Here is a 21095-nt window from a genome sequence, read left to right as displayed (position 1 = left end):
TTTTGAGAAGATGTTGATCCATGCTGTGTGTGAAATTTAAAGAAACTGTCACATATTGGCAAAAGTCATCCTTAGAACTTGCTTTGGGATAATAATAAAAAATGACTAGTTTCCCCTTCTGTCCGGTAATGTCATTAACAGGTAATTGGACGTGTCACATGACAAATCAAACCATTCAGGCGTGGTCTTAAAGAGACGCCAATGTGGACATTGCTGACCAAACCACCTGACACAGTGGCCCAGCTTGTTCCACAGGAGAGAGCAGTGGATTGTAACTTTTTACAATTCAATATTATTTGTGTGTATATATTATATAGATACAATCCATGATAAAGTTGTAAGATTATTAAAGTCATGTTGTTTTATTGTCAATGTAGATAATCCTGCAGCACATCACCTGGCCTCATGATGACGACGATTATTCACTTGACACAAAATAACGCATATCAGGTTATCTTCGCCACTTCATTGAAAATGGTATGTGTACAGAGTTCGAAAGTGGCAGGTTACTTTTTAAACAGCTAGTTATAGAAATTGTTCAATTCATTATTAAGGTTATTATTAAGACTATGTATATAGGACAGGAAGAGTAGATAACCGCACACTCTTCACACACAGCTTTATTAATAGTATTTTTTCATACCTTTTTGACATTTCACCAGGGTATATGTTGTAGAAACTGCTTTATTTGTTACATAACAGAGCTACTATGATACATTTGAATACTAAACATTATTTTCCATTATTTGTAGCAACCTATCATTTGATCCATTTTGTTTAATCCACAGCATCACCTGATGAATTGACTGACCTGTTGAAATTCTGGACAGGGTGGGAGATTATGCCAAGGAATAACCTATCCATTGAGGTGGTTAAAGGCAGCTTCCCAACAGCCTCCACCTGTTTTGAGACCCTGCGAATCCCAGGACATTACAAGGACTATGCATCCTTTAAAAATGACATCCTGGCTTGTATTGGCACTTGCCAAACAGGATTTGGTCTTGTGTAGGGACAAAGCAGTGGTGAATAACGTTACTGTTACTGAATAACGCTAATTTTAAATGATTGCATATTAATATGCTAAATTACGGATACAAAGTTCATTATGTGTTTTGATGGACAATTATATTATTGGCATGCAATGTAGCAACTTCAAAGTTAATGTCCTTTTAAAGAAAGTTTTAAGGAAAGTTAAGTGGTATTTTAGTTACGTACAAATGCAGTTAAGCACAGAAATATTTGGATGAAGTATATTTTGCTGCCACTGCTTTTCTCAGATTGCTTCATCAGTATTTGTCTGTGAGGTTCTTATAATAAATGTATCATTGTGTTCATGACAGATCCGTCAGTGTTTTCATTACAAAAACATTCATCAGTGATTGACATTTATTGTTTCAGATTAGAATGATGGAAACTCATAGATTAACTCATATGATGCCGGTTTTATTTCACTGTGCTTAACATCTTATGCAGAAATGCATCTGTCTCCAGAGTGAATGCTCAATGCCTAGAACAAATCCACTGTAACCTTTGTTGCTTTTGCAAACATGCTTTTCCAATCTTTGGTACCAAATAACTTCTATAAAGACATGACACTGATCATCTTAACACCCATCTATGCTTTTTAGGGTCATTTGACTGCAATTTAGCAACGGTTTTCAGTCTGATTAACTTCATAACATCCTAAATATGAAAATAGTGCATGTTTAATCCTCCGCTTATTCAAGGAAACTGTGTATATTGTGATGCAGGGTCAGTTTGATCTTCAGTGGTAATAGCACATTTTGCAATGGATGTCTGTCAAAGTGATGACTTGTCGATTGAATAAGAGTCATATACGGTAGGTCACTACAACTCATGAACTGATTAATTTGTGGGGCGTTTGCTCAAATAGACACATTAGCAGCTGCTGCCAGTCTTACAAAAAGTTTTTATTGTCAGTTCAATTAAGTTGTTCACATCTGTACAGTATAAAGGCCTGTTCATAAAACTCAAAACAATTACAAGAAATGCCTAAAATGCATTTATGTCTTGTAAATGTTGGTAGTTAGCTTGCCCTGATCTGACACACTATGGAAAAAATAGTTTCAAACAACAGAAACAAGGGGGGCATGTGTGTGTCTTTCAGGTTTCAGATAGAACATGCTCACAAAAGTGAACATCAGCAACATTGATATCACAGCCAAAGGACTGGGATGCAGCTCGTGGGTCAACAACCTCTCTTAAAGCTGCCATTTGTTCATCAGTCAGTGGGCTTTCTGTGTCTGGGACGATGACACTGGAGTAGCCATCAGCAGTAAGTCCACTGTTTTCCCACTCAATGTGAGGAATATCCATACCCTATCAAAGCAAAATAGAAAAACCTTACTTGTTTGCAGTATTATTTATCCTAATGGCTTTATGGCACTTACTGTAACCTACACTTTTCGAAATATTTATTAACTTAAAGGAATACTTCACCGTTTAGCGTTAGGCTTTGTATCCGTAGTATCTCTGTAATATTTTCAAATGAACGTGCGTCGTTTCCTCATATCCCTCTGCGACGAGAAATTTTTTCGCATCATCGGAGGGAGGCATTTTTCCCACACACAAAACAGAGCAGTGGGATATGAGGGACCGATGCACTTTTGTTCGAAAATACTACCGGGATACTACGGATACAAAGCTTAATGCTGATCAGTAAAGTATTCCTTTAAGGCCAGCCTTTGGTAAGGGAGTATTGACATACGTGCAATATCTTCATAACTAATGTTTGCAAGCACAAATGTAGGGATTTACACTATTGAAAGCATTCAAGTTGTACATTTGGTACATACCTCCATATTTTCTGGGCCTTGAATTGGGTGATGGATTCGGCCCAGCTCCCACAGCTGATTAGGGGTCATATGGCCTTCTGTTCTTATTGGATGATTGTCCAGGGAATCTTGCAGCCGTGGCAGGAACACATAATGGCAACAGAGGAGGTGTGTAGCATTGGCGATGTTGAGGAAGCCCTCTTCCTCAAGGTAGTGGAGAACATCATAGTAGATGTTTGTGACAGCTACCCACAGGTCTCTCCAAAGCCTCTCGATTCTGTAAAATAGTGAAGTTCAATAGGAACCTTTAAACTTAATGTACAGGGAAAATTCATCAGATTGTTCAATGCATAGTTGTGTTTTTCTTTATCTACTTTATTTGTTTAGAAGAAGAAACAATGTTTAATGGAATATGTCACTGCATACTATCAAAACAGAAGTGACATACAGATGTAATTCCAGACCCATTGCCCACCAAAAAAACTAACTTATTTTTTTGCAGCAAGGAAAAGGCTGTTGAATTTGCATGCTAAGGAGGTTGCAATTCAGTACCCTTTAACTGACAGCAGCTTCCACTGGAGATAGGACTTTCAGCTCACACATTTCTCAAATAGTAGTACTGCTGCAAGCTGATATACTGTATTTGTAGCAAATAATAATGTTCTTGCATGGCAGCAGTGAGGTGGTATCTTTCAGCTAGCATTATCTGAAGTTTTGGACTGACCGTTGATTGTGAACACTCTTGCCGGATATGAAGCTGCCCCTTCCAGTGCCATGGACTGTAAACATGAGGCGTGCAATGTCTACATTTTCCACGCCCCGATCAGCCCGTACCCTTAAAACAGAGTAACATTTATAAGAGTTATTTTTTTATATATATCTCAACAAAACATTAATATGGAACATGATGCATGCTTTTAACTTAGTTATAAAGGGTACCCCGTTATATCTATATAGACTTTGCTTTAACAAAAACAGATCTATAGTCATGCAAAAATAACTGAAATCGTCTCGGTTACTAACGTAACCTCGGTTCTCTCTAGAAGCTAGCTTATCCGAGCCCGGTATTTCTAGCCATAAGCCACGCCTATTTCTTCATTGGCGTTGACGTCACTGGCGGCTCGTCGATAGGCGGCTGTCGATAGGTCTGCTTGCTGCTGCAATGCGTTGACAAGAAATGTCAACGCATTGCAAAACCTGGCTGTATGCCCGGTTTTGGTACTAGAGGGGGAAACTCCTGATCAAACGACCAGTCAGACCTATTAGGTGGGGGGCTGGATGGAGTTCTTACATCCTTCCACCTTCTAGGTGATGTCTGTACCTCTACATGTATATGTGAAGTACCGTTTTTAGGTCTGACAACCAAAGGTGCGTGTGTGTGCGTATCTGGTTCGACCAAGTGAGCTGAGCTCATGGAATGAGTGAGAGAATTTGGTGGAGGGCGTGAATGAGCGAGTGAATCAAGTGCACAGAATGTCTGTGAGTGAGTGAATGAGTGAGAGGATGGATGAATGGTTTAGATTGAGGAGAATGAGTAAGAGAGCGAGTTTGTTTGAGGGAATGGACGAGTGGGTCGGATGGAGTTGAATGAGTGAGTAGGTGTCTAGAAAGTGGGTTGGATGAATATGGGTGAGTGGATGAGCAGGTGAGTGGGTGGGTTGCGTGGAGGGAGGGAGGGAGGGTGGAGGAGGGTGGGGGGTGGCCAGGTGGGTTGGCGGGGAGGGGGTGGCCGGGAGGTTTGGTGGGGGGTGCTGCCGGGGCCTCCGGGTGCGTGGCTAGGGCGCGGGGGCGGGTTCCAGCACATCCCGGGGAGGCGTCTGGAGCGGCCTGGTCCTCCCGGGCGTTGGTCCTCGTGTCCTGCCGTTGGTCCTCGTGTCCGGTGGGGGGGGGGGGGGGCTGCTCTTGGGCCCATAAGGCCCTGGGCTCCATGCTCTGCCTGTCCCAGGCGGCTGGCTGCGTGGCGGGGTCGGCGGTTGCCATTCTCGGCCCGATGGGGCCTGCCCTCCGCAGCTGTGGGGGTCTCTGGCGGGGGGCTTTGTCTGCCACCGCCTGGGTGGAAGCATGTCCATCTCTGTGGTGTGGTGGTAGGGGACATGTGCCCTGGGGTTGCTGCTGCTGGCCGGGGTACTGGGTTTCCTGGCCTTCCTCTGCCTTCCTTGGGGATACGGTTACACTTGCACTATCACACATAACTGAACGCGCTTCACCCCTCATATTCTGCATGGTGACACTATCACTGCATCCCCTGTAAACATGTAAAGGCAAGGCAAGGCAAGTTTATTTGTATAGCACAATTCATGTTACAAAACAATTCAAAGTGCTTTACATAAAACATTAAAAGCATTAAAGTGCAGAAAAAGCATTAAAAAGTAAAAGAATAAAAAGCATTATTTCTGTGAGTGTAAACCGTGTACATTGATGGCTACTGTTATTTAGCTTTTTATTATTTTTTTATTTTAATTTTTTTGTGTTATACATATGTGGACTTATGCATGAGTGTACAAACTTTTTGTGCCATGTTTGTTGTTTACTCCTAACTTTTCTCTTTTGTGTGCCTATTAGGATTGTTAGCCTGCTTTCCGGCCGGGCCGGGTGATGTTCTTTTTTGTGTGTCTCAACAGCAGTTGGCTGCTTGGTGTATCCCTCCCTTTTGTCTCTCTACTCCCTCTTTCTCTTTCAATCCCTGTCCACTCTCGATCTTCTCTTCGCTCTCTCTTTCCGTCAGGTCCAGCAATATTATGTAAAGCTCATCTACAAACAAGCATCAAAAATAAAATAAAATAAGCTTAACTTAGGTTATTAAGGGGAGCCTTATCATTCATAAAGCTCCTCTTGCAAAGCATAATCTACTCGGCACAACATAGCAGACAGATCATCATTCTGCTGCTTCAATGCTGGACAGGACAACAGGAAAAACGAAAAAAATTAAAATAAAATTAAAAAGGACTTGCAGGAGGCCTCATCATCAATCTGTCTGCCACTTCTGGGTTGTTAGATGTCCTTGGACCAAGGAGTAGCATGTGTTTCTATCAAGGTGTAGCTACACCAACAATGACTGATGTGTTGGCTGTAAAAGGTATAGTAGATCTGTTTGGTTTGGCTATCTGAAGATCTTCAGGATGCATTGACATATACATGGTTTATGGTTAAGACGGTGAGGGGCTGAGGTAGTTAAAGAAGTAGGCCTGTAAGGACAGAGGCCCTCTCAATTTAAGTAAAAGAATAAAGCTGCAGAAAGCTTTCCGACTTACAGTGCATGGAGCATTCACATAAACACTTTCATTGGTGCAGTGACCCAGATTGGGACAGATTTATGGGGATAAGTGTAAAGGAGACAGCATTGCTACTGCTGGCATTTAAATATTGATATTTATATTGTATGAATATTTTATGAATATTAACTTAACATAAGTTGCTTATAACCTGTAGAATGTTTGGTAAACCCCTCTGATGCCTCATATAGGACCTATTTGGCTACCCGATTGGCTTTTGGTCAGTTTGCACATCCATCTACCGATACCAGGATACCCGGATTCAAGACCCGCTTGGGGAGTGGTTTCTGGTATCAGAGGTGGAAGTAATTAATTACAAATACTCAGATTACTGTACTTAAGTAGTTTTTTGAGGTACTTTTATGAGTAGATTGTCAAGCCTGTACTTACTTGTAATTAAGTATTTTAATCCATGTAATCTACTAAATTACTTTTAAAATCATAGTTGATTACTGAGTACAATTTTAATTCATATCCAAGCCTTTTATCTGCATTTTTGTAGCCAGTAAGGTGATTTGATAGCAAACAAGCCGATGAAAACCGGGTCATTATTGAGGACGAAAAACAAACCAAACCAAAAAAAGAACGTTAATGATTGATCTTTAATTGATTTTGAATTAAGAATTTAACCAGTTAAAAATGTATTCATGGATATTTAATCAGTAGCCGTGGCTCCTCATGTAATTTAGTTTTTTGTCTGCCAGAGACATTTGCTGAATAAGGAAATAAAAACTTAAATGAGAAAAAATTAGGGGAAAACACTTTAATTGTTTTGCATCTTATCAATTGATTAATAGATTGTTGGCATTTTAACTTCTGGTAAAGGAAAGCACACAATTTCCAGCCCTAGTCTGGAGAAGTGACAGTGACATCAGAGTATTTCTCTAACACCAGTACTTTTACTTGTAATTGAGTAATATTTTAGCAATGCACTACAGATTTCAGTACTCTTTTCACCACTGCCTGTTATGCACAACAAAACCTTAGGCTCATAATGAAGCCAGCGAAGCAGTTAACTCGTTTGTTAATTCTCTCACATATCCTTTAATTACGAATTTGACTGTATTTAATAGTTATTTGGTCAGGCAGTTCTTAGGACATCTATAAGAGGCCTGTATGCAAAGGCCGTTTCGCGCTCAAAACGTTAACATTTACATTTAGTCATTTGGCAGACGCTTTTATCCAAAGCGACTTACAATTGGGGAATACAAAAAGCGATTCATCTTGAAGAGGCCGTCAGACAGAGGAAGTGCTTGTAACACCAAGTCTACCACCAAGTCAATGGGTTAACAGTCCATTCGGAAAGAAAGCTGGCTGTGAGAGAGAAGTTCACATCACACTTTCTTCCGACCAACGCCGAATTTCCATAAAATTAAGGTAAGTTGAAATATTATGTTGCCAGAAAAAATAACACTGCAGTCAGTAAAACGCTGCAATCATATCAGGGCAGGAAATTAACTTTTTCATTCAAAATCCTACCGGCCACTCAATGTTCTTACATCGCCACTATTTAGCAATAATTGTTTCGCATCACAAGTTGATTTTCTTTATTTGTCAACAGCACGGCGACATTGAAACATTCTTTACATAAAACACTGAGCAGACGCTGAAAAAAATATATTCATAATTTCACTTCAAATTCATCTGAGTCAATATCAGATTCAGAGTTTGGTTCCCTCCCGAGCCCTTCCTCATGAATCATGCTTTAAACATAAAAATATTGCACATCTTGCATAAAACATACTTCAACATATTGCACTGTCTCCACCTTTTGATCTAACTAAGAATAAATTGGAACAAATCAAATCAAACTAAATGTGAAATGTGTAAGCAAACAGTCTCAAATGTTGGGCTTGTAAACGTCATAATGTTTATAATAACTCCTCATTAACAGTGTCCCTTTTCTGCATTTTCTGGAGGCAAAATCATCAGTAATGTCGTCATGATATTTGCTTCCCCACATCATGGTTGATGCTCATGATGCCAAACCACTCAGATGTTCCTGGGAGTCATAAGGCTGATATTAATTCAGCTCCATCAAATTGGCTGTGCTTGTTTTACTTTCATATACTTCGAATGTAGGTAATTATTTATATTATTATTATTATACAATTATCATTTATTTAGCTCCTTTGTCAGAATATGATAATAATGTATGCAAGCAAACAATATTAGGCCAGCTCTGTGCTGGGGGGCTCCTTTAGATGCAGTGGAGGTGGTGAGCGAGAGGAGAATGATGGCCAAGCTATCATCTATGATGGACAATGCTCTCCACATCACTGAACAGCTCCTTCAGCAGCAGACTCCTCCATCCACGGTGTCTGAAGGAGAGACACCACAGGTTGTTCCTTCCTGCTGCTGTCAGACTGTACAATCAGCTCTGTTCCCAGTAGCTCACGCTTTACCATCACTTTCTGTCTGTTTTTATTTAGCCTGTGTGCACCAGCAGGTCTGTGTATCCACCAGGGCAAAATATAATAGTGTACACTGTACAGTATGAAAAAATTTCAATTTATTTAATTATTATCATTCATTATTTGTTAATTTATTTCCGTATTATTGCTGTTATTATTATTATTATTGATGTTTATGTGTAAATGCTGTACAGCATACACAGCATTATTTTTCAGATCTTTTTTACCTTTTACTGCTGCTGTACCGACGTCGCCGTGATACACAGGTACCTCCATGTTAACATTAGGGCTGCAACTAACAATAGTTATTTAATAGTCGACTAGTCACCGACTATTGAAACGATTAGTCGACTAATCGGATCATTATTAAATTTTGCATGAGGTTGCTTTAATTATGTGGCAAATGATAATAAACACAAGAAAGATGGGTACTTCAATGAAAAATGCATCTTTTATTCAACTGGTGCTGATAGGCCGATTCATACAAAAAGTAAATAAAAATGTAAATCTAAAACCAATTAGGCACAGTGCTCGGTCAGTATAAACATAAATCCATAAACAAATAAACCTCTATCCATTTTTTAAGGACAGGCTAATGTGTTTTATAGAATATAAATAATAAATTAAAATCCAGTAAACATGTTTTCCTGTAAACCAAGGGCAGGCACATTAGCAGCAGTTAAACAGTGAACACAACAAATATTAAGCGCATTTTGTGAAGTACATTCAGTGGACAACTGCACAGTCTGTTGCAAAAGAACTTTACAATTCTCAACAGTCTGAAATTATTCGCTGTATCCAGGCTAAAAGGCTCCCAAACTGCTGTGTAGGACACCGCTATTACTGTACGTTACCGCTCGGCAAAGATGCTAATTGCGCATTTGCTACTCTCGGCAGAGATTGTAATGAAGTGAGATGCCTCACTCCGTTTGAAAAACACGTCTGGCAACAATTGTCGACAATGGAATTCATTGTCGACTACTTCTATTATCGATTTTTGTCGACAACGTCGACGGCTCGTTGCAGCCCTAAACTATGCATATTGCTGAGTGACACGTGAGCCTTGCTTATCGTGGACGCTTACACACACTAATGTCCCTGTGTGCTCTGCACGCATGCACATGCACACAGACACACGCACACACACACACACACACACACACACACACTTATTAGTGTCATGTAAGCTGGTTATTTTATGTTAATTTGTTACTTATCTTTTTATTGATTGAAAACTCCTGTTGAACACTGATTTGCTCAATTTTTGTCTAATTTCATTAAGGTCTTACCAGCCAGGAGACAGGAGCCAACCAGACAGGAGGAGGTGTACCCTGTAGTTCATAAATATGGCGTAAGTTTCCATACATCAACCTTAAAGTTTCCTTTAAATGCTCCTGATATGTTACAAGACATTGACAAATTATGTTAATTTCAAATGCTTATATCACTGACTTATATCACAGTAATTTAACCAGGATATTCTCATTTCAAAAGCAGAGGTGCAGCCCACAACTGATATTGTGTACATTTGATATTTGATGAAAGTTCCCAATCAGGGAGAGGAGGGCTCTAAAGTATTCAGAATTTGGGTGGATATTTTATTTAACCCATTTTGGCCATTTTTATCAATTGCAGGGTTTTTCCTCCATAGAGATTTCACATTATTTCTTGCCGCCACTGCCTCACGATGAGGAAATCCAAAAATAAATACTTCAAGCGCTGTCTGTCGGGTGCAATGGTTTTTATTATTCTGCGTGACCCATGCTATTTCTGGATCTTACAGTTACGCTAGCACCCCCCCCCCCCCCCCCCCCCCCCGCCACCCTCGTCGTAGCTATGATCGCACCACGCTGCGTGCTCCGCTAGGGGTTACCGCCACTCTCCTTTTTTGGCCAAGGAAAAACCCTGATTAAACATGATTGTAGTATCAGTTTTGGCCACAATCTTATGACTCCTTTAAACAGACCGTCGCAGATTAAGGATGTGTCACGATCTTTGGATATTGGAATATATTATCTCTGAGCCAGAATTAATTTCACACACACGTGTGTGACAGTCAGCAGGTCTTTAACTTAAACACCTCAATATGTCTGTCGGTTTGAGTACAAAAGCTTTGTCTGTTACAGATCAAAAAGAAAAATGGATTATGATGACAGTCGTTGGACTAAACGAAGACGTGTTAAAATGAAAGTACAGGAGCACTTGAAGTTTTTGGAAGACTGCCATAATGACGAGGACATTGTGCCAACAAATATGGATTTCATTGCATCAGAGGAAGAGTTGGCGTCTCATGGAAATAACAATTCAAATGACAGACAGATCTGTGGACATCATAGTGAAGAGTTGGGGTCTCAAAGTGATGAAGAATCACATTCTGAAGTTGTTTCCAAACACAGTTTTGAAGCCACAAATGATCAGACTGATTCGGAAAGCACAGTTGACAAATCCGACCCTTGTAGCTTTAGTGACATTACAAGGAAATTGGGCGACTGGCAGTAAATCACAATATTTCACATAGTGCCCTGTCAGAGTTGTTACACTTATTAGTGCAGTGTGGCTTAGAGTTCCCAAAAGATCCAAGAACTCTTTTGTCAACCTCAACAACCTACGAAATCAAAGATATCGGAAATGGATGCTACTGCCATATTGGAGTGTCTAACTTAATCATTTCAGCGCTGTCACAGGAAACACATTCCTCAGTAGACACTATAACACTGCGCATTAACATTGATGGTATACCCCTCTCAGGCAGCTCTAAACAGGAGTTATGGCCTATTCTGGCTAAGATCAAGGAACTTCCCAGAGCTAATGTTGGTGTCATTGGTCTGTTTGCAGGCCCAACAAAGCCTCAATCGGTTCATGAATACCTGAAGGATTTCATTGAGGAGTTGAAGCTATTAATGCGTGATGGTCTAGAATACAATGAAAGACATTACAATGTTGCTCTTCCAGATGCATTTATCTGTGATGCACCTGCTCGTGCCTACTTGAAATTCATCAAAGGTCACACTGGCTACAGCGGCTGCGAGCGATGTACTGAGTATGGGGTTCATTTAGGTACAGTTGTGTTTCCAGAATTGACTGCACCGCTTCGGACAGACTTGACCTTTGAGCAGCAGCTTGATAGTGAACATCACCATAATGATATACGTATATGCATTTGGTATGCTTAGGGCATGTTAGAAGAATTGTACATCTTTGGACCAAGGGACCTTTAAGTAGTCGTCTTTCTGTTTCCACAATCAACATGATTTCTGATCACTTAGAATCAATCAGGGCAAATCTCCCACAGAATTTTTCACGTAAGCCAAGGTCACTTCGAGAATACAGAAATTGGAAGGCCACTGAATATCGGCAGTTTCTGTTGTACACAGGTCCTGTGGTACTGAAAGGACGCCTACCAACAAGGCTGTACAAAACCTTTATGCTACTCAGTTGCAATGAGGATACTTCTCAGTCCAGCCTTGTGCTCTGAGCACTGTGAATATGTAGACAAGCTACTGAAATGTTATGTGACTCATTTTGGACAGATATATGGATCAGAGCAGCTAGTCTATAACACTCACTCACTCATCCATCTTGCTGATGATGCCAGAAACTTTGGTGCCCTAGACAACGTGTCATGTTTCCCTTTCGAAAACCATCTGGGGACTATGAAGCGGCTAGTGAGACGGCCCCAAGGCGCAGTTCAACAACTCGTAAGACGTCTCAGTGAAAAGCAGCGTTCACTATCCCTTAAAAGTGGAAAAGAGAGGGCAAATAAGCCTCTACAACCACATTTCTCAGGTCCGACTCTCCCTGATGTTCCTGTCCGCATGCAGTACATGAAGTACAGACATGAGGGCAATATCATTTCGCGTCGTGAAGGCAGCAATTGTTTTAATGTTAAGGGCAAAGTTGCCGTGGTGCGGAACATTGTTCAGTTGGTCTCAGGGGGTGTGTACGCAGTCTGTCAGTTTTATGAAAAAGAAGGCAGCTTTTACAACTACCCTATTGAGTCAACGTGTGTGGGGATTAGAACAGTGACACGACTGTCTCACCAGCTGCATGGTGTGTCAGTCACAGATTTAACTGAGAGACTAATACTTCTACCATTGCAGGATGGAGCTGTTGCATTTGTCCAATTACACAATCAGTAACCATTATGAACTTTGCAGCATGCCCCTGTACTGTGTTGTCGAGTTTATTGACGAGACCTACGATGGCCAATCTGTGGTGGATATAATTCCAACATGTTGGATGACCGAAGAACAAAATGAGTGTTTCTGGCCATCAGGCCGTAATGTAACCAAGGCTGTCAAGGACCGACAAAAGCCAGAGGAATCGTGGCCGAAATACTCCATCAGAGTACTTGGATGGGCAGGTAAGAGGTTCTTTTCTGAATTTGACAAATACTCTGTCTGTCATCTATCTAGCTCAATGTCAATAAGGCATCAATTTCTATAAGTGCCAATAATGTACTTTTCAAATTTAGGCTGTAAAATTGTGATTTCTATATTCAATTGTCTTTTTCTGAACCAACATCAGTCATCATAAATGGTAAACAATATTTTTTCATGTTTACTCAACTCCAGGTATTTGAGATTATTTATAGGTGCAAATACCAAAATGATTTCTTTTATCACGGTCAGCATAGATTGCATACTAATACCCTTTTTCCTTTTGTTATTAAGATACTTTCGAGGCTGCTCGCAAAAAATGCAAAAAAGCGGAGGCAACGTCTGACTTACAGACAGATGGTGATGATATGCCTGCAAGGCGAAAAAAGGAGGTAATGTAATATACAGAATATATAATGTTTGTGGCGTTGCAGAATTTCTGGCATTAAAGGAAAAGTACTGTTTTTTTTAACCTGTACTGTTTTTTTTAAACCTTGTTTCTAGCATGTGATGCTTTCATAAACTTACCCGGGGAAGTTTGGAGTGACTTTTTGTCCTTCTGGAGATATTTAGATCCATGTCATTCCAGCAAAACGGTAGAGGTTGGGGCCAGTAACATTTCAGCCTAAATAAAACATTATCAGTGACAAAACATCATCTTTTCACCAGTATGTAGTTATGCATTGTTAGTGCTATCCCTCGATGACTTCGGAACAGATTGTTTGTCATCCAGGCATTTAAAAAAAGATTTGTCAATACGAGCTGATGACGTCATTGCCGTTTGCCACCACATGATTATTTTATTTCAGCCTTGTACACTACATCCAATGTCCTGCTAACTTGCTACTGCTAGTACAATATAGCAGAATATCCGATATTGAGGATATGTTGGACATCTTCATTGTGCACAATTGGAAGTGACGTCATCGTCAATGTCATGTTACTGATAATGTTTTTAGGCTGAAATGTTACTGGCCCTGACCTCTACCGTTTTGCTGGAATAGCACTCACTGAGATGGATGTAAATTTATCGCGTACAACATCAGGTTACTCCAAACTTCTCCGGGTGAGTTTATGAACTTATTTCGGGCTAGAAATAAGGTCCAGGTTCAAAAAAACTTTTCCTTTCCCTTTAATTTCCATCAAATATGGCAGTTGTTAGAAAAATGCCTTGAGCCACATACAGTATAAAAACTCCTTTCGGTGGGAATAAATAATAAAAAGCAATATTGATGCCAATATTTTAGAGTCCAAAACTAGATCAGTATTCCTCTAATGCCGCTTTTCCACTGCAACACGGTACAGCACGGTACGGCACGGGACACGCTTTGGACAACCAGGACGGTTTTTGTTTCCGTACTGAAAGTTGTGTCGTTACGACCTGGAAGTGGGTGGCGTTGGCATGGCGACGATTTTCTCTGGTTTGGAACCCCAGCGCCCTGAACGCATTTAAGAAGCTTAAGGAAGCCTTCACCTCCGCACCTCTTCTTGTTCAACCCAACCCAGAATTGCCCTTCGTTGTCGAGGTGGATGCCTCAACCACAGGAGTAGGTGCGGTTTTGTCTCAGCAGCAGGGGTCGCCTCCAAAGCTCCATCCATGCGCCTTCTTCTCCAGGAAGCTCAGCCCGGCGGAGAAGAATTACGACATAGGGAATAGAGATTTACTTGCCATCAAGCTCGCCCTAGAAGAATGGAGGCACTGGTTGGAGGGAGCTAAACACCCCTTCTTGGTACTTACGGACCATAAAATCCTCCAATACCTGCGTGAAGCTAAACGTCTCAATCCCCGGCAGGCCAGATGGGCTTTATTCTTTACCCGCTTCCAGTTTAAAATCTCATATCGTCCCGGTCCCCGAAATATAAAGGCTGATGCCCTTTCACGCCTGTATGCCTCAGAAAAAAGACAAGAGGAACCAGAAGGGATCCTACCAGCCGAAATGATTATCAGTCCCATCCAATGGTCCTCTCCACCAGTAGCCTCCGATAATCCTCCAGCTAATCCGCCGGGCTGTCCCCCTGATCGTCAATATGTCACCCGGGCCCAACGCACACCACTCATCCACTCCACGCATACATCTCTCGGTACTGGCCACCCAGGGGCCAATGCTACTCTCTCGCTGCTACGAGACCGCTTCTGGTGGCCAAACATGGCAAGGGATGTAAGAAGGTTTGTTCAAGGCTGCCCGGACTGTGCCATATCCAAAAGTTCCCGTCATCTTCCCGCTGGTAAACTCTATCCACTACCCATACCTAACCGTCCTTGGTCACACCTAGGAGTGGATTTTGTCACGGACCTACCTCCCTCTGATGGAAATACCAACATCCTGGTAATTGTTGATCGTTTCTCCAAATTCTGTCGTCTACTACCACTTACTAAACTTCCTACTGCTCTTCAGACAGCGGAACTCCTTTTCAATCATGTTTTTCGATATTACGGCATCCCTGAGGACATCGTATCGGACAGAGGTCCTCAATTCATCTCTCATGTCTGGAAGGCCTTCTTTAGACTCCTAGGTGTGACCGTAAGGCTATCCTCTGGCTACCATCCACAGTCCAATTGGCAGACTGAACGGAAAATCTAGGAGATAGGGCGCTTCCTGAGAACCTTCTGCCATGGCCGCCAGAACTCTTGGAACCAGTTCCTAGGCTGGGCCGAGTACGCACAAAATTCCTTGCGTCAAGGCTCTACTGGACTTACGCCCTTCCAGTGCGTACTCGGTTTCCAGCCACCACTATTCCCATGGTCAGGAGAACCCTCCGACATCCTCGCAGTCGATCACTGGTTCCGAGAGAGCGAGGGAGTCTGGGACGCAGCACACCATCAGCTGCAGCGGGCAGACAGAAGATAACGGCTGATGTTTGGCGCTCTACCGCTCCCACTTACCATCCAGGGCAAAAGGTATGGTTATCTACCCGGGACATCAGACTGCGCCTGCCTAGCCGGAAGTTAAGTCCCAGATTCATTGGTCCCTTCACCATACTGGAACAAGTCAACCCGGTCACGTTTAAACTCAAACTGCCCTCTCAATACAAGATTCACCCCACTTTTCATGTCTCTCTACTAAAACCATTTTCTCCTTCTGTTTCCCCAGAGCCTGACCAGGTCGAGGATCCCCCTCTCCTTCTCATTATGGACCAAGGAGCCATATATAAGGTTCGGGTGATCTTGAATTCCCGGCGTCGTGGTGGTCATCTGGAATACCTCGTCGACTGGGAGGGATACGGTCCCGAGGAGCGCTCATGGGTCTCCAAGGATGACGTTCTAGATTCAACACTCCTAGTGGAATTCCATGCCAACCATCCAGAACGTCCTGCTCCGTGCGGCCGAGGCAGACCACCACGTCGCCGGGGTTGGCCCTCAGGAGCGGCCCGTGGAGAGGGGGGTAATGTCACAGCACGGCCAGGCTCTCCCCCCAGTCATTTACCACGATCCGATTCACCTGTCTACTGATCATCCGCACCTGCACCTCGTCACCTCCGTCATCAGGAAACATAAGAACGCTCACCTCTGTCACTACAACCGTCTGATCTCGTTAATACAACGTGGACTCCTCGAACACCATCCAGTCTGTTGAGTATAACCTCTGAAATTTGATATCTGTTAGTACTTACCTTCTGTTCTCCTCTTGTTGCCCTCTGGTCCCAGATCGTCCTGCCCTGCAACGAATACTTCCTCTACAGACCGCTGTCTCAGCTCTCCTTCCCTGTGAACGAACAAAGCCTCTATCAACCTCAAGTTCCTAGCGAACTCACAAGACCTGCACTCACCTCTTATAATCAGCACCATTGGCACTTAGAACGACTCCTGTGAATAAACCTCACTGTTTTATCACCTACCCACTTGTGTCACCAGAAATGGCTGGGTCTCCATTGAAATTAATAGAATTGTGTTGCTTTGTCACTGCGTCGCTTGTGGTGTGTGCATATTTTTTGTCACTATTTAAAAAAAAAAAAAAAAATTCTCTTTCCTTTAATCTTTCCCTGTCTAGCGCATACTTATTTGAACAATGCCTGAAACTTGGTATTACAAGCACTGTGTCTGTTTGCCTCTTTGAGATGAACTGGATGAAAGCTTCTACTAAATTAATAAATGTAAATGTAAACTCCATCCACACTGAGATCAGCTGAAAAGCTTTACCTCACTATGAATAAACATGCGAGTTTCAATGAATCCTTTATGTGTTGTAGTATTTTTATACCGGTACAGGGAATTAAAACCCTATAATCATATCCCTACTTCTCAGGATAGGCTCACAATAGACCATTCCATACTAACCTCTCCGTTGAATGGATATTAGATGTAGCTTCACCCCTCTGTTCCTGGTGTCCGTGCTAATTCAGTCAAGTTCTGACCACTTGAAACTCGATGTTAAGGATTTATTTAGGTTCTGATAACTAGTTAAGAATGAATTGCTCAGAGACTGATTTAAAAGTTTAACGAATCACCAGTACAATGGCTTCGTTTTATTAAAAAAATACAGTAAATCATACGAAAATAACAAATGAGATGCCTTCACTACGCAACTTGCTGGCCTCGTCCATCTCTGCCTTCAGCTTTTTATAGTCCTCCATACACCTGCATTCCTTTTGCATGTGTCGCCTGTCTCCCCCTGTCTGGGTTGGTTTCAGTTCCTCAAGCTGGCAGAGACCGTGACCTTTCACTCAGATATCACCCATGGCAGGGTTAACAGTTCAAATACAAAATAACAACTTCCCCATTTTTCTAGATAGCAAAACATACCTATTATTATTTTAAACTATGGAAAAATGTAACACCTCATTTCACACATAAACATTCCGAATGTAGGTGCCAAAACCATACACTTCACATATAGCAAACATGAATAACACCTCATGACTTTATCTTGAAAAAGAAGGTCCATTCTGCAAATGTAACCCAACAAGTGCAAAATGCATCTCCTTGACAACAACCATCTCTTTGCAAGACAAACTTCATAAACACTTTATTAATAACTATTAATATCATATTCGTGCTCGTTTTCTCATCAACTTCAGAATCTCTTTTAACTTAACACAGATCTTTTGATCTTCCAGCTCTGTTTTTGGCCCTCTTGCGTCGTTCCTCTTTCTGTCTCTTCTTGTCCTCCTTACTCTGGTAACGTCGCAGCCCCTGGTCTAAAAGATCGTGAAAATCAATTTCTGTTTTTTTACTTACTTACTTTTGTAATTTAGCAGACGCTTTTGTCCAAAGCGACTTACAAATAAGAAAAAGTATCTAAAACTAAAAAGTTACAACTCTATAAATACTATCTACCCACATATTTAAGAAAATAAAGAAATGAAATAAAATTGACACATGCATATAACATTTCAATAATAAACATATAAATGAAAAAAAATTCAATAAAAAGCGATACTACTATCCCTTGCCGGTGTCCCTGCCCGGTGGAGTCGCACGGTAGAGTCGATGGTCTTTACACTTTTTGGTCTTCACACTAAGAGGGCTTCACACGACGAGTGCCGCGACCGCGGTATAGTAACCTTTTTTATACTAGTCCAACAAATCATCATTTCAATTCAGCTGGACCCACTTTCCTGTTTATCAACTACAAATGGCCAAGCAAGTGCACACACTGACAAGATACACGATACAGTACGAGACCAAACGCTCTCATCCCAGTAAATAAAATAAATTTTTCTGGTCGTCTTGTTTGATTAGCTGCTGGGGATTGATTAGAAAAAGTCATACTATCATAACCAAATCCAATTACAGTGTGAAAGATTTTCTGAAGAGTGAGTTACCAAATGATCATTAAGGTGTTCTTTCTGTGTAAAACTTCCCTCACTCAGAGCAGGAAACAGGCTTTATTCCTGCATGAATTGACATGTGCTTCTTAAGGCTTGCTTTACGAGTGAAAGTGTTTCCACACTGAGAGCAGTTGAAAGGGTTTTCTGGAGAGTGAATATGCAAATGTTCCTTAAGTTGACTTTTCTTTGTAAAACTCTTTCCACACTGAGAGCAGGAAAAAGGCTTTATTCCTGCATGAATTAACATGTGATCCTCAAGGCTTGCTTTACGTGTGAAAGACTTTCCACACTGAGAGCAGTTGAAAGGGTTTTCTGAAGAGTGAATAAGCAAATGATCCTTAAGTGTCCCTTTCTGTGTAAAACTCTTTCCACACTGAGAGCAGGTAAAAGGCTTTATTCCAGCATGAATTAACATGTGAGTTTTAAGGTCTGCTTTACGAATGAAAGACTTTCCACACTGAGAGCAGCTGAAAGGCCTTTCTGAAGAGTGAGCTACCAAATGATCCTTAAGTTGCCTTTTCTGTATAAAACTCTTTCCACACTGAGAGCAGGTAAAAGGCTTTATTCCAGTATGGATTAACATGTGATTCTCAAGGGTTGTTTTATTTGTGAATGACTTCTCACATCCTGAGCAGCTGAAAGGCTTTATTCCAGCATGAATTAACATGTGATTCTCAAGGACTGCTTTACATGCGAAGCTCTTTCTACACTGTGAGCAGCTGAAAGGGTTTTCTGGAGAGTGAATATGCAAATGATCCTTAAGTTGACTTTTCTTTGTAAAACTCTTTCCACACTCAGAGCAGGTAAAAGGCTTTATTCCAGCATGAATTAACATGTGATCCTCAAGGCTTGCTTTACGTGTGAAAGACTTTCCACACTGAGAGCAGCTGAAAGGGTTTTCTGGAGAGTGAATATGCAAATGTTCCTTAAGGTGCCCTTTCTTGGTAAAACTCTTTCCACACTGAGAGCAGGTAAAAGGCTTTATTCCAGCATGAACTAACATGTGATTCTTAAGGTTTTCGTTACATGTGAAAGTGTTTCCGCACTGAGAGCAGCTGAAAGGCTTTATCCCAGTATGACTTCTCATGTGTTTTATAAGGCTTTTTTTCTGTCTGTAAGTGTTTCCACACTGAGAGCAGCTGAAAGGCTTTTTTGAGGGGTGAGTTAGCAAATGATCCTTAAGTTGGCTTTTCTTTGTAAAACTCTTTCCACACTGAGAGCAGCTGAAAGGCCTTTTGGCGTCTGTTATTTGAATGCTGCAGCTCACTGATTTTTCTGCCTTGACATCATGATCTTTCTGACACTGATGTTCCTCCTCCACTTCATTCAGATCTTGTCCTTCTTTCACTTTGATCAGGCCTAAAAGGAATAAAGAAGAACCAATTGGTAGATTTGGGAAAAGGAAAACATTACTAAGGCAACACATTATTATTTTGATCACTGATTAATCTAACAATTATTCAAATGATTGGGGGGGGGGGGGGGGGGGGGGTCACAGAGAAAATAAAATTATTGGGGGGGGGGGGGGGGGGGGGTCACAGAGAAAATAAAATGTTGTACAAAAATCGTATTTCTTAGCCTACTTTTTATTATTGTCAGGATACAATTTGTTTAACATTTACAACACAATTGGAAAAAGTGTCCCAGAGAGAGAAAAAAAGTGTAGGTTGTACAAAAATAGCCTATTAGCTGTTTTATTAGTCTTGTCAAAATGTGTTTGACATTATTTCTGTTAAAGAAAAGTGTAGCAGAGAAAAATAAAGAAACAAAACCGAGTTGAACGTCCAGAAGTGCTTTTGGGCAGTCAGCATTTTTATAGAGCAGTACATAAAAGAAACACTATACCCATAGAAATAAGAAATATTAGATCTCTTGCTTCTTTCTCTGAATCGATAAAAGGGTGGTTATTGGATAATCAAACATGTCTTCATAATTTGAAGTAGTGGTTTCTTGTTTTGTGTGTGTATTTGCTTAATAAAAATTTTTCTCTTTGGTTTGTGACTATGTTTGCCAGAATACATGTTTTCTGTGTACTTTGGTTTTTACCATCAACCTGCCAGGGACTGCAGATGAAAATTAGCCTGAATGGCTAAATCTGGCACATTTACATAGTAGACTTCTTCACTTATATTAGTTAATGTGAATTGTCCCTTTTAAAATAAAGAATAAAAGAATTAGGAAAACTTTAGGGTGCTTCATAATGTTTTTGTGCCTTTCGTTGGGCTTAACAATAACACAATAGTAGATGCACAATATCGGATTTGGATTGGTTTCGTCTGACCAATACTCGATCCGCCAGAATCGGAGCCGATACCGATAGAGTATCGGACTGATGCATCCCTGGTGATAAGACATTTTATTTTTGGATAAACTATTTTATTCACAAGATAATCTACTGTGTATCTTATTGAGTTATGATGATCAAAACGGTTGATGAAAATGATTGACTGCAGCATTAAATTTATT

At 41.1% G+C, this 21095-nt stretch overlaps 2 protein-coding genes across 3 annotated transcripts in view; both read right to left on the bottom strand.

The window, feature by feature from the left end:
* Positions 1 to 1911: 1911 nt before the first annotated feature.
* LOC306861676 (uncharacterized protein) lies at positions 1912 to 17472 on the bottom strand. Of its 2 annotated transcripts, XM_079404082.1 has the most exons (6): positions 17137 to 17472; positions 16473 to 16564; positions 9771 to 9812; positions 3520 to 5040; positions 2817 to 3072; positions 1912 to 2340 (listed from the first exon to the last, which is right to left on the bottom strand). In XM_079404082.1, exons 4-6 carry the CDS (start codon positions 3582 to 3584, stop codon positions 2125 to 2127), a joined length of 537 nt encoding a protein of 178 aa, XP_079260208.1. In that variant the 5' UTR covers positions 3585 to 5040; positions 9771 to 9812; positions 16473 to 16564; positions 17137 to 17472; the 3' UTR covers positions 1912 to 2124. The 2 variants fall into 2 exon arrangements, with proteins under 2 accessions (XP_079260208.1, XP_079260209.1); XM_079404083.1 differs by lacking the exon at positions 9771 to 9812 and having other exon boundaries at positions 3520 to 3630; positions 17137 to 17458.
* Positions 17289 to 21095, bottom strand: part of LOC306861617 (uncharacterized protein) — a 21595-nt gene continuing 17788 nt past the window's right edge. Inside the window, exon 2 of the mRNA XM_079403996.1 lies at positions 17289 to 19988. Within this exon, the coding sequence (XP_079260122.1) occupies positions 18664 to 19988 (1325 nt within the window). The 3' untranslated portion in view covers positions 17289 to 18663. The remainder of the gene's footprint in view (positions 19989 to 21095) is intronic.

Source organism: Barbus barbus, assembly GCF_936440315.1.
Source record: "Barbus barbus genome assembly, chromosome: 42".
NCBI lineage: Eukaryota > Metazoa > Chordata > Actinopteri > Cypriniformes > Cyprinidae > Barbus > Barbus barbus.
The sequence above is the reverse complement of the archived record's forward strand: the minus strand, read 5'-3'. Positions and strand labels throughout refer to the sequence as shown.